The 17,570-nt window shown below is 33.7% G+C and overlaps 1 protein-coding gene across 5 annotated transcripts in view; it reads right to left on the bottom strand.

Moving 5' to 3' along the window:
- DPH6 (diphthamine biosynthesis 6) overlaps positions 1-17,570 on the bottom strand; it is a 195,635-nt gene that overhangs the window by 162,956 nt on the left and 15,109 nt on the right. Inside the window, exon 4 of one of the 5 annotated variants that reach the window (XM_032261227.1) lies at positions 5,056-7,061. The exons of the other annotated variants lie outside the window; for them this stretch is intronic. Within the exon in view, the coding sequence (XP_032117118.1) occupies positions 6,876-7,061 (186 nt within the window). The 3' untranslated portion in view covers positions 5,056-6,875. Of the gene's footprint in view, positions 1-5,055; positions 7,062-17,570 lie in introns of those variants that run through there. 5 annotated transcript variants of the gene reach the window in all.

The raw sequence follows: 17,570 nt of genomic DNA, 5'->3' as shown, positions 1-17,570 counted from the left end.
AAAAAAAAAAAAAAAAAAAAAAAAAAAAAAAATGCTCAACAACTTCATTTGAAAACAAGGCCCTTGATATTAGCCTAAAATTAAAATTCATGGAAAGTTACCTAATCTTTGATAGATTCTAGTCAATGATAATCCTAAGGAATACCTGATAAATAAGATGATGCTTCATTAAATAAGGAGGGATTTCTGGCTTTCCAAAGCAATTAATTTAAAAGAGGAAAGTAAACAGTTTCTAATCCATGACCTCAGGATACAATGAATTTAAAGTTTGATTTAATTTTGGGTCTGAATCATACAACTTCACTATGGCAAATACCATATAGTGTTATTTTGGTGGAAGCACTGAAAAAATATGTTAATATGTAATTATCTGTTCCCTATTAGGGAAGACCAAGGGAGAGAAACTTATCTCTGAAAAAATCCTATCAACTCTAAGCCTGAACTAATAAACTGATAAATTATTTCAAAATATTAATCAAATTTAATAAGCTAAATGAAGAATTGCAAGTCCCCAACAGGCTCTGACAGAGCAATACTGAACCTTCAAGAAGACAGCATTCTTTGGAGAAACTTAGTAATACTGGCCAAAGAAGGACAGATGCCAAGTCACGAACAAATAGGAAAAATATAAAGAATGTGGAATATTTTTAGAAGAGCAAAGAATTCATCACAAATAATTATGACTAATAAATAGCAGTAACTTCCTGCCTTAAAACTCAGTGTTAAGTCTTTAAGACAGGGAGTGTGCTTTAATCACCTACATCTGTTGCCTTAATCAGCTACACCTCTAACACTTAGAAAAATGCCTGAAACACACTAAAAAAAAAAAAAAAAAAAAAAAAAGCGAACGTATTTTAACATTCTACAACTTATAAATCATGTATAAACATTATAAATAATGGTTATATATTATAGCATGTGATTTCCTCTATTTCATTTATCATTTTATTGACACTCAAAGGAAAAAGCATATAGAACAAAATCATCTGAAAAAGTTCATAGGTTTGGTCATGGTGGGTCATACCTGTAATCCCAGAACTTTGAGAGGCTGTGGTAGAAGAACTGCTTGAAGCTGGTGTTTGTGACCAGCCTGGGCAACATAGCAAGATGCCCATATTTACAAAAATTAATAAATAAATAAATTAGCCAGGTGTGGTGGCCAGTGTATGATCTATTCTAAATGGATTATCCCATTAAATGCTCATAATTACCCTGTGATGTAGGTACTACTATTAGTCTTAATTTACAAATATGAAAGCCAAGGTATAGAGAAGTTAACTAAACTAAGCTCATACTAAGCAGTAGAACCTAGAACAAAGCCAAGTCCAAACCTAGAGTCCCCATTTATCCCTCGAAGGCAAAAAACCCACCAACACTTCTTGGTAAATACAACATTGGTTTTCTAAAATCAATTTAATTATGAATATATCATTGGTCATCATTAAAGGACGAAAACATACAGTGCAACAGATTTTTAATCACTTTTTTGGTCTCCAGGCAATCACTTTTTTGATCTCACTCACTCACATAGCACATAGTAACCCTAATCACAACCCAGTGATGGAGCTGAAAAGGAAATACCATGGAGCTGGTCCTAATATACTACTAGGAGGTGTCTGCCTCACCTTGGGAATTCCAAAGTATACATACTTACACTTTTATCTGTAAGCAATACTACTTCTAACTCAACCCAAATCTTGCTGTGGTTCCAGAAGATTTTTTTTTAATGTATATTATTCAAGGAGCCACACATTTCTTTCACGCAAGACTCACATGAAAAAAAATATACCATCACATACTTTTATATCAACTCATAATAAAGAACTGAAATAATAAAATATAATAGCATGCTATTTTTTTCAGGTTTAATCTGTTTCATTCAGCAGCAATAATGATCTCATCTCATATTCTACCACCTTGGAATATTTAAAGAAGGATTTTTTTTTTTTGGAGGACTGCTAATAAAATTATCATTGACATTTTAATTAAAAAAAGAAATGTATGTAGAATAAACAGGATGCTTCCTGGAAGAGTCTGCAGTGGCTGCCCCATTGCTTCTTTGTACAGTCTTGGTAAATTATGCAGGCTCTCACTAGATAGAGCAGCTGTATTTCACTGTCTTTGGTAATGTAATCTACATTTATCACTATTTTAATTAAGTGGGTTCTTAATTTGATACTCTCATTGCAGAGAAAAAATACCTGATTCAATTTTTTTTTTTTTTGGTAGACAGTATCTTGTCAGTCTTGTAAGCCAGAAGGTAATTTTAAACATATTTCTTACTGTAACTGGTCATTATTTTAAAAGGAACTATCATATTTGGTTATTAAGAACTTGTTCCTTTTCATTCTTTCAGCTTAAAACATTGGTTACTTCTTTATAGTGATAAAAAGATAATTTCATGGCTCTCAACCCATGTGATATATTAAAAACAATAGGTGGTTTATTATGTTACATTCAAGATTACTCAAAAGTAATACAAAATATAAATATGAACTTTACAAGAAAACAATTTACTGAATATTGAGACCATTCAACTCCAAAATTCTTTGTGTAAGATTATTTTTATCATTAGGTCATTTGAAGTGTCTGAATCTTTATCTAAACCAATCATTGTGGAATATAACATCTTTTAATCATACTGAAAACATGTTCTGAATATTTCTTATTCATTTCCCATAATTATTTGTAATTAAAACAATGTTCTACTTTAAAATATTAAATTGATGAATTATGCCAGAAGTATGTTTGTTTTAATTGGTTCACAGAGAAACAATTACTTTAATATTAGATAGGTTCATAAAACTGCACTTTTATGCATAAGGTGTTTGAAATCAATAAGGGAAGGCCTGATGTTCAAAAAATTCTGTATTTCAGCACACATTAATTGAACATCTTCTATGTGCCACGTACAGAATTAGGCACTGTAAATTCAAATCAAAGTAAGACAAAGCCCTTCCACAAAACAAAAGGAGTGTATATACACACACATACATAAACTGTACAGTACCAAGTGGCTTTTAAACTTTGTTGCTTTAAAGGACCCTAGGTCCCCATCTCCATTTCAACCAGAAAAGCTCCACTTTCATCTATTTTACACACTAGTCTTCTTTGTAGCTGGTGGAGAAAACAAAAGCTGTATAGCCAGAAAACACAAATAAGGGCTCTAGACTATTATTACTAAGAACTCAGGTAATTGAAAAAGTATCCCAAGTATCCTAAGTATTTTCAGATACACTAAAGGAGAAAAATTTTAAATTCCTGTTTTTTTGTTTGTTTTTGTGTTTTATCATCAGTTTTCACATGTTGCTAAAGATTGGTTTGTGGGCAAATTTCTACTAAAATAAAGATTCTAAAGTTAGCTTACTTTAGAAGTTTGGGAATGAGGTGTGTAGGGAGTTGAAAGTTAATGCATATCTCATTATGTTAGTTCACCTTACCAAGAATGCCATGCCAACTATCAGATTCACATGAATCCAGAAATTGCCAGATAGGATTTTGAAAATCCAAATGCATTAAATGTGTTCTAGATTCTATATTAAAACTTCCTCATATAAAACAAAGCCATTTACTTTCCCACTGTGGTTTTGGAAATAAAGTTACCATCTGATGATCTATAATGACCTGGCCAATTTAAATATTATCACTAATCCCTTACAAAAACCTCAAAAGATAAGGTGTTTTTACTCCCACGTTATAGATGAGAAAGCAGGCACAGGAGTTAAAACATGTATTCAATACTACATAGTGAATATATGGAGAAACTAGGACTTTGGCCTATGTTCCTTTTACTAAAACACTTGCAGAAGCAAAATAAACTTAATCCATAAATTTTTTCTCTTCTAATCATATCTAAACATGATGCCTGTTTTTATTATCCGTAACTTCACATCTAGTTGTATTTTATAATGAAAAACTTAGCTATCAATATATACAATCAAAAAGATAACCAAAAGAGAGAGAAAAGGAAATCTAAAATGTAAATCAATACTAATGAATGACAAACACTTTAGTCATTGTGTAATTCCCTTGGTTTGAATTTAAATAATGTCATGTATAATGCCTGGGTTACACAATTCAGGAATAAATAGAAGTCAAATTTTAGGCAGCCCACTCAGGTTCTAATTAAACAGATAAAAAACAAGTACAGTGGAACTAAATTATTTTTTTTAAATACTCCTATCAGACTTCAACTTCAAGAAGATATTTCATGAAGAGACAGTACAGCCTGTAAGATTCCATCTTCCTCAAATTACTCTGATGAATGTCTGATAAAACTTGAGATTTACCATGGGATGACAAGAAGCAGCAGCCAATAATTCTAAATGAAAACTCAGAATGGTCTTTTGTTCTCTTTGTCTAAAGTAAAGCCACTAGTGAAAAACAAGAATGTCTACTTAGGAAAAAGGTCTCTTGTTTGAATAAAAATTAAATTTAAATGTCCTGCTTCTTACCTGAACATATGAACAGCTATGTCTGTCTAACGTTCACCGAAAGACTATAGAGGGCACTGTTGCATCAGCTTTGAAGCTTTACAATAAAGGCCGAGAAAAAGAAAACTGTCTATAACGTATAATTTTTCTAAAGGGTCAAATGCATGGAAATCTACTAAGCCTGATATAAAGGGAAAAAAACTAAAATGTATGTTTTTCTAAAATAGGCCGGACTTCAATGGGGGAAAAAACTTAACAAAAACAACTGTCAAACTGATAGTTTTGCACTGCACGTGTTTTGCATTTCCCTTTGTAGTGCCTTCATGAGGAAGGTAACTAATCATAGCACCTCCTTATCCATTGGAAACAGCACCCCATTGCAGAATCCTCTTTACAATCAATAGGAAACTGAATGTGGCACCTTATGCAATGCTTCCATAATTCTATCAACAGAAAAAATGCAGTCTGTTTGCATACTTTTATCTAAAAGGCCAATTCCATTTGTCCCCTCTTTGGATAAAATGACAGCTACACAGATCAATCACTCTCACATGAAAGCAAACATGCTAAAAAAAAAAAAAAAAAAAAAAAGAGAGAAGAGGAATCAAAACTGAAATCCTTGCCTATTTTAAACATAATTTTATTACACATAAAAACTCAAAGCAAAATAGAAAAAGCAAGTTTTTCCTCATATTGTACTATTATACAACAGTAACAGGATGTAAAATAAATAAGTTACATCAAACAATAGTCGTGAATCTTACCTTTAAATATGGACAACACTTAATTAAGCTCCATATATTTTCTATTCTCTTACATCATTCCTATCAACAATTCTTTGAAACTAAATCCAATTAAGTACAGTGTCAAAGGTTCTTTTAATACATATATACAATAAGACTAGCACACACAACATAAAGCTTCTTATTATACTATCACTTAATTTTTTTCACTACAAATAATGCAAAAGTAAAAGGGAGTTAAATTATCTCATTTTGGTAATTTGAAAATAATGTCTTGAACTGCTGAACCTCTGTAGAAACATGGACATTAGCTGTGAGAATTATAATATTATGATCAAACCAAGTAGAATATGTACAATGAAAAAGAAAGATCCTCCATTAATGTATATCTAATCACACCACCCTATCACATATTAGATAAATCCACATTAATACAGGAACCATTATAAAACTAAGCCTCTAATAAAGAAACCCAAATTCCCTGGAAAAACCATATACAACTCATTTTGTCACTCTCAAAATTCCAGAGAGATTAGCACCTTCTCTGAAATCAAAGTGCAGAACTGTGAAAGTGTTAAAAATTCTTCAGTAATACCTCAACCTACTCATAAATCAAAAGGAGGGGAAGGGGCTTTAGATGGTATGTAGATTTCATTTTATTACAAAAGCTCCAGTTTAACAAGTTATTTTCAGCCAATAAAAGTCAAAAAGTAAAGCATTGTTAGAGTGGCTAGTACTGACTCTGAGGCTTTCCTTCTTAACTGAAATGCTACTTGAGTATTGCTCCCTTAAATTATTAATTTATGGGTTTTGCTTAGTCTCCTCCTAAGGCAAGGCAGTTCTAGTCAAAGGTATGTTGAATGCATGTAAATAAACAGAAAGCTTTTATAATGGTCCTATAATTCACTAAACATAATAAACAACCCTTTTTAATTAATGTTGAATGTATAATCCTATGAACCAAGTTTATATAAATAGACTATATCATTTAAAGAATCTGTAAGATCCCCTATGAAGTAAATGAACAAATTCAGAAAAATTAAACATAGGCTGGTTACTTTTCATTGATCTGACAAAATTAACGCTTACAGCAGAATCAAAGTGCTGATGGGACTATGAATACTTTTGTGCAATTTTGAAGAAATCTAAGAGAAAGTGTCATAAACTGTGAGAAAATGTATTTGCAATATTGTTTTCAATCTACCACAGGATGACTGCAAAAAAAAAAAAAAAAAATCAGGTAATGTCTTTTTCATATGCAGGATATTTAACTAGATATTTTAGTTTATTATTGTAGAAGAGAAGAATATTACAATCAATTTTAGTCAACTTTAATTTATGCAAAGCTTGTGAGCAATAGCTGCTAAAAGGATGCAACATTGTTGATCCATATACAAGCATTTTACTTAACTACATTGGATAATAGCAGTGCTCCTAAAGGAGTATAAAAAGCAAAGTGATTAGCAGTCATTATTGTTAATTAGTGCTCACATTACATTCCTTGGGATGAATCTCCTTTAAGTTGAATACATGGAAAGTTTATTTTTGAAGGTTTGCCAAATCTTGCCTAGGTAAGTACTGAACTAAGCCGTCAACTGCCAGCAAGCAGAATGAAAAACAGGGCCAGATCAGCATCCAATTAGTATGTCTAAGTTTTTAAACAGGAAAAGGGTTGAGGGGAATGAGTAAAACTGGAAACTCATACTTCACATTCTGCAATCTCACTGATAAAAGGAGGAAATGTGTGTTTATCAAACTTGCTGTGAGTGCACAGTTCATTTGGAGTCCTGTAAACAATTGCCTGGCTGCCCACTTCCAAAGGCATGTGAAAATCCTGGAGATTCAGAGCATCATATTCAGCAAGCAAGGTCACTCTAGTGATGCCCTGGAGATGGGAAATTAGGAAAACGTGGCAATCAGAAGTTTAGGATTGACCAGAAAAAGCCCTGAGGCTGGATTACCATCTTTCACCACCAGTCAGGCTGTCTCTGCTTATTCAGGGCTAATACAACAGGACTGCAAGTGAACTCCATGCACCTAACTGGGACACTGGCTTTCTTGTTTATAAAACGATAGGCATTTGTCACAGCAATAAAATGAAATAAAATAAAAAAATCTCTCACAAACAAGTTTTCAAGAACCAAGTCTGAAAGAAAAACAGTGTCCTCACCAACCTTCAAAAAGGACCTAGGGAATGGCTAACATCCTGCTGATTTGATAATCAATAGAAGTTTCCTTTCCCCCAAAGCAATACATTCTTGTTAGACGAAAACACTGAAAAATTAAATGTACAAAAATTACACTCTTAATTCTGCCCACAGACTTAAAATATATACTACAGATATTTTTCTATGCATGTACTTAAACGAATGCATTCCATAAAACTGTTATTATACCATACAGAGTATCTGGTAATTTGTTTCCTTCTCTTAAGAATATATAAAGATGTATTTCCATAAGTTCATTTTTAATGTCATATAGCATCCCACTGTACAGATACATCATAATTTAGATTGCCAATCATTTCTAAATTTTCAAGTATATTTTAAATTAGTTCCTTAGTTATAAATTCCCCAAAGTAGAAATGCTTAGTACAGAAGGAGTGTATTTTTTGTGTCTGATGAGTTCTACCAAATTACCATCCAGAAATGCTGAACCAATTTACAGGGCTGCTAGCAGTACCTAAGGGTTATGTTTCTTCAAAATCACTATTATTTCTTATTTCAAAAATGCAGTCATAGCTGCATTTTTGAGTTAGTGAAACTTTTTTTTGGTCATTTGAATGTAGTTTTCTGTGAAATGCCTGTTCATATCCTTAGCCCATATCTCTATTTGGAGACATGCTTTTCATAATAATATTCAAAAATTAGTGAGGAATTCCCCATAGAATACTAATCCCACCAATCAGAGATTATTTTAAAGAAGAGATGATAATTGTATGGACATTAAAAGATCCTATTAAGGTTGGCAACTTTACATGAACCTATTTTATAACATTATATTACAGAACAAGACTTCCCAACTTATCCAGAAAGAAAAAGAAAAGTTAAAAACTGAACTGGGATTCCAAATATATCTCTGAAACTACCTTTGTTTTCCATAAATGGAAAAGCTTACAATTCTAAGCTGGCATCATCAGCAACATTTTGTTGTTCTTTTTACTGTTCTGTTATTCCAAGAAACAATTTAAACATATTAAAATTTGAATTGTTTTATTAGCTATTATGATAAGTCAAGAAAGGAGACTGCACCTATGGATGATAGACAAGTTCCTCATACTATTATCTTGAATCAAGTATTTAATTAAAATGTGTCACTTCAGAGAAAAGCACTAAGTGTAAGACAAAAATGAAAAATGTCCCCCTCTACCCATCCGAATCAATTTAATTTAGGGCCTCTTCTCACAAAATCATGACAGTGGCCAATACCCAAATTAATAATTCCTAATACATCTTCAGAAACAGGCTTAGATTAGAATGTAATTTCAAACCACAGAACGTGTTGTATTTTTTTTTTTTCTGTTTCAAACAAATCATAGTTTAAAAACTTGCAAAGCTATTACCTAGAATAGTGCTTCTCTAACAGTGTCAGAAACCACTTTTTATTTTACATTTCCAGCCCTTCAAAGACAGGAACTTACAAAATACAACAAAATAAAATAAAAATTTTAAAAGATCCAAAGTACAAGGTCAAATTTTTATTATTAGATTCAAAAGAAATAAAATTACTCTTTCATATTACTATAAAAGTTTCTAAATGCTTACGTTCAATTTCTCTATATATCGTATCTTGAACAAAATACTTCATGGACTAGCACCAGGCTAATCCCTAGACCACGCTTTGCGTAGAAATTATTTAAAATTATTCTGAGAGCTCTGAAACAAGATCAGACATAGATAGATCACTTTGATCCCTGACTTAATAACTCGAACCCCCTTATTAAACCATATGCCTTCCCCTCTGCCTCACTGTCAATTTACACATACCTTATTATGTATGCATTATATATGTACTATAATACAGTAATATCTGTAATATCTGCAGAATTAACACAACTGCAATTCTGGGAGGCAGCAGAACAAAGTGATTAAAAGTACATGTTCTGCCACTTTTCAGCTGCGTAAGCTTGGATAAGTTACTTAACCTCTCTGTATCTCACTTTACTTATCTGCAAAATAGTGATAATTAACCAGGGTTGATGTAAGGATAAAATTAGAATATATGTGTATAGAGCTTATAACAGTACCTAGAAGATAGTGCTACATAAATTGCAATTATAATTACAATAAGATACTGATAATTCAAAGAAAATCACATGGCTCTGGGTTTTCCAAAAATAAATACAAAGAGGAAACTTTAAGTTGCACGATTTATGGTGTTCATGCAATAAAAACTGTCAAATAGTTATACTAAGGCTAAACTATTACAAATACTAAGTCCTGAGAGAAATTTCACCCTTAGATTGCCATGAAGTTGGCTGTGCGATATAAAAATCCTTCACATCATCCCTGGGGAATTACACAACAAAAAAAATTGAATACTTTTTTTTTTGAGACAGATTCTCGCTCTGTTGCCCAGGCTGGAGTGCAGTGGCGCGATCTTGACTCACTGCAACCTCCGCCTCCCAGGTTCAAGCAAGTCTCCTGCTTCAGCCTCCCAAGTAGCTGGGACTACAGGCATGCATCACCACGCCCAGCCAGTTTTTGTATTTTTAGTAGAGACAGGGTTTCACCATGTTAGCCATTATGGTCTCAATCTCCTGACCTCATGATCCACCCACCTTGGCCTTCCAAGAAACTTGAATACTTCTTATGGACAGGGAACAATTATAAGAACTTAAGAGTATCCAAAGTTGAGAAACACTCAATCCCTGCCCTCATGAAGTTAGAAAATAACAGGGAGGATATATTACAAATGCAAATAATTATATAAAACAAGGCATAATATAATAACTTCCTACAAAAGTAAATAATGCAATAGAAATTTTTAAAAACAAAAGCTACACTTGAGGAAATCAAGAGCAATGCCTTGATTACATCCCTATTTTTCTCTCCTTCAACATAAAATCCAAAGGCCATTTAGAACGAACTATGTCCTCAAGGCTATTGTCCCTTCCATTACTGCTTACCTGAAATTTAAGATGCTTTATACTTCCTTCTCTTTGATCTTAATGTCTTTCTTGAGAAATGCACAGCATACTCGTCTGTTCTCAGCAGCTACCTCAAGTGACTCTTCACTCTTTGGAAGCCCCAAAAGACCCATCTGCTCTCATAGCACATAGCATCGCATGTATTACATACTCAGAGGACAACTAATTATTGAGTATTCATGAATACTCCCAGGCTGCAAGGCTTTCTGAAAGTTATGGTTAAAATAGTAGCTGTTAAACTTTTGAAAAAAACAGACCACTGTAACATTATGAAAAAAATTTAGCCACCCTGGGCAACATGGTAAAATCTTGTCTCTACAAAAAAATATAAAAAGTATCCGGTGATGGTGACATGCACCTGTAGTCTCAGCTACTCAAGATGCTGTGGCAGAAGACAGACTGAGCTTGGGAGTCTGAGGGTGCAGTGAGCCATGATCACTGCACCCCAGCCTGGGTGACAGAATAAGACCCTTTCTCAAAAAAAAAAAAAAAAAGAAAGAAAGAAAAAGAAAAAAATTTTTGTACTCTTCCAGAAAAATTTACACATACGAAAAACTTGCATAAAATTTCAGAGTTGAAGAATATCTCTCCCTTCCAGAGTAATAAATCCTATCTTAAAAGTAATGGATTATCCTAGATTGAAATCTACTAGTCAGATCCTTATTAGCTTTCTGTGATAAAGTCCAGGATATATGACCACTCGAAATCAGAAGAACTTGGGTAGGGGTTAAAGAAGTCACAAAAAATGGCAATCAGACCAATAAAAATGTTTAAAGAAGATAAATTATGAAAGGCTCAAAAGGGAAGATCAAGAGTTATTTATCAAATGATGATTGTTCTCCTTCCTTTCCCCACCTCCCTGCAAAATTACCACCTAGGAAAGAATCCTCAAGGGAACTGGTCTTAAAATAGACCACAGGGCATTTCAATGGCTCTGGAACAAATCTTATAGTAGGGAACACAGAAGAATCAGCAAATTCTGCACAAAAAAGAGAAATAAACATCTGACAGTTTATGCCTCTTCTGATTTGTCAATACTGTATTTTTTGATAGATATCTATGGGGATCAATACCAGCATAATTTTGTCAAAGTTAGATAGGCTTAATTTTGATAAGTTTAACAACTGCTCACTGAGCACCCACAGTGTATGAGTACACAAAGTGACCACATGCCAGCACTGTATACAAATAAGTATGGCATAATTCTGCTGATGTTGAGAGTTAATTGCTTTTACATACAGAAGCACAAATAAAAGCTCCATTCTACTACCTCTGAACAAAGAACAATTTTTTAAATCTTTTAATTCATATACTCCAAAAAGTCTGAATTTTCTAAACTTAGTTTGTGTAGCTTTCAAACTTAAGTCCTTGCTTGAGGCTTTCTACAAATGAGTTCATACAAAATATACTGCTTAGATTTTAAAGATAAGCATGGAGTTAACATGCCAAAACAAATTTTAATAGAAAAAAATCACCTATTAGAACCATCGATATCTTTAGGTTAACCTTCTTTATCTCCTTTTGAAATGACCCATGCTTCAGTTTACTCATACAGGAAACTAGAAAACATTAATTCCACATGTCTCCTGGAAGGCTGAATTCTCTGACTGAAGATGTCTAAAACAGACCAAGATGGCCCAAAATTAAAGGCAACAAATGTAGACGGATCAATTCAATCCAATCTATAATATAAATTTGCTCCCATTAAAACCTCTTTCACAATTGAACAATTACCATTATTTTTCTTCTCTGCATTAACTTACTAATAAAGTCAAGAAGAATTACACCCATCTCAATGCCCACTTGTAGCTACTACTTAATATTAATATACTAACGGAATGTTGTATGCAATGAAAAAAAATATGGCTTTACTAGATTATTCTGGAAGCTAGAGAATGAAGGAGAAAACCTGAGACTAAAATGAGGATGACAGGCTCTCAAATATATTGCCATTTATTTTCAAAACAGACAAACAAGAAAAGAAAAAAGAGATATCCACATTTTATAGATGGAATAACTGAATTCCAGAGGAGTAGAGTTTAACACTATGCCTGTTATAGTCTAGGAGTTGCATGGAGTCTCATAGAAAATAAAGGAAGGAAATATAATCCTTATTCCTCTAGTTACTTATCATCTTTAACAAAACAAAACAAAACCCACAAGATAGATTTTTTTTCAAAATTCTAGCTTTGTGTATTAAACTAGACTAAGTACTATAAGAGACTTATAATGTGACATGACAGTTTAAGAAAGGAAGATATTATATTCAGTGGGGTAAATCAAGGACAACATCAGGAAAGAGATGCCATGCAAAAGAAGGAGTTGGAAAGAAGTTATTTCTGACTAAAACACACCACTATTCAGGAAAGGCATGGACCATATGGGGAAGAATGAGTTCTGACAGTAGTCTAGTTTAGACGGCACAGAGCTTCAATGTAGAATCTGAGAAAAGACAAAAAACAAACTGAAATCATACTGCAGTGTACCTAACAGATCAATGATATGCAATAAATGATGGAAAGAGAAGTATGATTAAATCTACACTTTAGAAAGATTAATCTCACAGGAGTTTGAAGGATAAGTTATAGAGGATGAAAGTCTGGAGAAAGACCAGAAGTAAACTTTAAGGGGTCAATTAATTTACAGGTCTAAAGCCAGGTTCAATCTGTTATGATGCCCAAAAGGCTATGGAACCTATTAAGATTTTATATTTTGCTTGACTTAGCAGCATATGTATAACTGCATATCAAATAATAATGCAATAATTTGAATCTCATCTATATAAATTATTATGTGAAAATATATTAATATCATAGTTTTGCTTACATCTGTGAATCCACACTAGGTGCTTTTAAGAAATAAACAGTTTCAGTTGATACGTATTTCACATAACTCTATGAAGAAAATTTTAAATGATATAAGAACAACCAAGACCAAAATTTATTAAGAATTGATTCTGATTAAATGAACCCATATTGATTATGAAGCATATTCTATACCACCTTATACAAGATTAAAGAGATGACAATGACAGGATGCCATAAAATTTAGTACCCTAGTATTTGTAATAAACAACTATCATAATTCATTTTGATTACCAATATTTCCTGGTAAAAACTATATAAATTAGCTGTGCAACTGTCAGTTTACAAGTTACCTTATATAGACTCTTTGTCACTATTTATTTAAATACCATCACCAAGTCCAATCGATCTCTCTGAAATGTTCCCTTTTCACCTTTTCTCTTGGCATTCCCTATGTTCAGGTAACCAAAACCTTTCAGATACCTAGTACCTTAGTTTTTAATTTGAATTTATCTATGGAAATGCCTATCTCTAGTCCATTTCTTGTATTATATTAGTGATTCACCCTGATGACCACAAGAATTTGTTGAACAGTAAGAATACATAATGTAACAGCCTAGCATACACATATGTGCTTGTATGTATCTATGTTACACAAAACAATAATTAACCTACACACAAAGCACATTGATATTTTCTATTATATTCTAGGCTCTTAAATTAAAAAAAAAAAATAGCTATCACTCATTAAATTGAGTTTAGAAAATACCACCTTAGGGGCTTTCCACCATCTGAACAATACCTGACCTGAAATTCAAGACACTCTTTTTTGGTATTAATCAACCTTTACAGACTTATTTTCTACTGCTCCTCAAACTTTAAACCCTAAATTGAATTGAACCACTCTATTTCCGTAATAAGTTTCATAATTTCCTGCTTACATGACTTTGGCTAAGAACTTTCCTTATTTTTAACATTCTCTTAGCCATCCTCCAATGCCTGTCACCTGTCAAAATCCAAATAATCCTTAAGGACATTGTATTAGTCTGTTTCCACACTGTTATAAAGAACTATCTGAGGCTGGGTAGTTCATAAAGAAAAGAGGTTTAATCGGCTCAGTTTTGCAGGCTGTACAGGCTTCTGCTTCTAGGGAGGCCTCAAGAAACTTACAATCATGGCAGAAGTCAAAAGAAAAGCAAGCACATCTTTACATGGCCAGCAGGGGACAGTGAAGAGTGAGGTGTTAAACACTTTCAAACAACAGATCTCAGGAGAACTCTATCATGAGGACAGCAAGGGGGAAGCCTGCCCCTACAATTCAATCACCTCCCACCAAGCCCTTACTCCACCACTGGGAATCACAACTTGACATAATATATGGGTGGAGACACAGAACCAAACTATCTCAGGTACCAAACATAACTTGCCCATAAGGCCCTTCTGATCCCCCAAACGGGATTTTTTCACCCTATGAACTCCCCTAACCCTTTAATTGCATGCTCTAATGGCAACTATACCTTGTATTAATTTCTTTGTATATGTGTCCTACCTCTTCAGGGTCTGTGAGGGCAAAGATTATGTCTCATACATCTTTCTTTCCAATATTGGTACATTACAAGCATTGAATTTATGTTTGATAAATGAAAGAAGATAAACAGTAGTAGTATAGGTTAAAATTAACAGGAAATGTCAAAGTGAACCAAGACATTTATTCAACTCCTCTTTATTCACTCAATATTTTCCCACATCAGCACATCACAGAACAAGCGCCTATCAAACCATTTCTAAGAAAAACAAAAACAAAACAAAACAAAATCCTCACCTCTTATTTACTAATAATACCATTGCTTTTTATGACTATTTAATGATTTAGGCACTACAAATCTGCTGACTGAAGATGTTCCTAATTTAAAAGGGAAAGTTGTTATAAAAATATCAGTTCAGGATCTATCATATTATCGTGTGACCACCAATGAAGTCACCTGCTTCAGAAATATAAAACAATAAAGAAATAAAGCAATTTATGCTTATCAATCTGGATAATATATTCTCAGTCATTTAAAAAGAATATGGCAAAGAAAAGATGAACTACAGACCTAGAAATGAAGTAGACTATAGGACAGAGACTTACGCCTAGCATCCCAGACAACACAACTCCAGAAGGAGACATCTACAAAAGGGTTCTTTAAAAATAAATAGTAGCATAGGGAAACAAACAAGCAAAAAACAACAACAAACAGTCACAGGACACAGACACTAGAAATTGAAAATATAAAGAAAGAAACTTGAAAGAAAAGTCAGAAATATCCAACACACTGTAAGATATATAGAGTAGATGATAAGATAGGAAGAAATGTATAGTTTATAGAAGAAGGAATATAGGATATAAAAATAAGTCAATTGATAAATTTATAGACAGGCACTAACTCTGGGAAAAGATAAACAGAAAGGGTATATATGTGCATGTGCAGTATACACACATAATCACTGATAGCAAGTAGAGAAAAGTTCAAGGTTGAAGAGCAGAATGATTGTTTTGCCAAAATGAGGGAGTTCCATTTTCTAGGGTTTAGGGGGAATTTATAGATGAAGGGTTTATACCTGTGATACGTTTAGGAACAGTAGTAACTGACAAGTATGGTACAACATTTTATTTACAGACAGATCTTCCATCATGACTTCCTCAAGCATATTTGACTTTATCATCTGAAAGGGTCAGATACGGCACAGCCTCAATAATGCTGCATCTGGGAGTATATATGACACTGGTCAGTTCCAATGCCAATTCTTCTTGTTTAGAGTGCTGAGTCAATATTAGAAAAGCATTTCTTATGCCAAAGGACCAGGTTTAATGTCCAAAATCTTGGGAACTGAAAGGGTCTGAGGCAAGCTGTGTAGTTCTAAGAAGCCACTGGCAATTTGTACAGGAGTGTGTGCCTGTTTAATTAGTGCTATGTCTGGGTCCTCCCTAAAAATATTAAGTCCATCTTATATGCTTCTCCTACTCCAAACCCTTCAGATTTGCCTCAGCGCCACCCAACAATCTTAGGTTTTTCCTTCATGTAGTGAAGTGCAAAAAGATTCACCAAGTAATTTTCCACCATAATCAGGTTTTCTAAAATGCATATACTAAAAATAATTTGAAAGAGTTTCTGTTAAGCATTTCCATAAAGTAGTCTGCAGCAGGAAATTATTCTTGGTACAGTTAGTGGTTGCACTGATAGGATGCCTTATTTTGAAAACTTTCACTATGATGCCCATTCCATTTAAGCTTCTAAATAGAAAAAGACAAAATGAATTTACCAACAGTTTTACATCACATGTCATAGTAATGTGGCTCCCTTGTATAGATAATTATATTAAATTTTTTTTTTTTTTTTGAGGTGGAGTCTCGCTCTGTCGTCCAGGCTGCAGAGTACAGTGGCATGATCTCAGCTCACTGAAACCTCTGCCTCCCAAATTCAAGCAATTCTCTCACCTCAGCTCCTGATTAACTGGAATTACAGGCACACGTCACCACACCCAGCTAATTTTTGTACGTTAGTACAGATGGGGTTTCATCACATTGGCCAGGCTGGTCTTGAACTCCTGACCTCAAGTGGTCAGCTCGCCTCAGCCTCCTAAAGTGCTGGGATACAGGCATGAGCCACTGTGCCCAGCCTAGGTTGGATAATTTTATACATTTTTTTTTTTTACTAAATTTATTTTAATATTCAATATTCTTTTAAGAGCCTCCATATGTCAGGAACTCTGCTAGGCACTAGAGATACAAAAATAAGCAGCACTGAGCATGTTTTTGAGGTCTTACATTCTAGCAAAAGAGACAGCCACAAAAATAATCCTAATAATTCAATGAGAGTCACAGTAGAGTTATAGACAAGCTGCTATGGAACAAACAGGAGGAAGGTAAATTAGGGCAGGTTTCACAAAAGAATATGGGGTGAGAAGGGGTTCTTCAGGAGAACAAAGAGATAAGCATACAGAAAAGCACAGCCAAAGACTCACACATGGAAAGTAATCTCCTAGAAACCTAATTAGTTCATTATAACTTGATCCCAGAGGTGCTTATGTGGGAATAGCAGGATCAGACTAGCAGGATTTCCAGGGCCTCTACTTAAAGAGCCTTCTGTAATGTTATGCAATGTATTTGGACTATATATTAATCATGGGTTATTTATGCATTTATACAAATCAGCTGCCAACAACTTGGTAGAAGGGGTGGATGGACCCTTCTACCAAGGGCAATACTGAAGGTAAGTTGATTAGGAGGCTCTCACATAGTACAGATAAAAAACCAGTAGTGGTGAGAATGAAGTCAAGGGGTCAAATTTTAGAAGTCATACCAGCATTACTAACAGTTGTTGGAGCTCTAATGGTGATGGTTGAGGAGGATGGAGTGGAGAAAGGGACTGAGAAAAAGTGGAAGTCTGGTGGTAAGGCC

The sequence above is a fragment of the Sapajus apella genome, unplaced genomic scaffold (genome assembly GCF_009761245.1).
Source record: "Sapajus apella isolate SASKATOON/1434 unplaced genomic scaffold, GSC_monkey_1.0 scaffold122, whole genome shotgun sequence".
Classification (NCBI taxonomy): domain Eukaryota; kingdom Metazoa; phylum Chordata; class Mammalia; order Primates; family Cebidae; genus Sapajus; species Sapajus apella.
The sequence above is the reverse complement of the archived record's forward strand: the minus strand, read 5'-3'. Positions and strand labels throughout refer to the sequence as shown.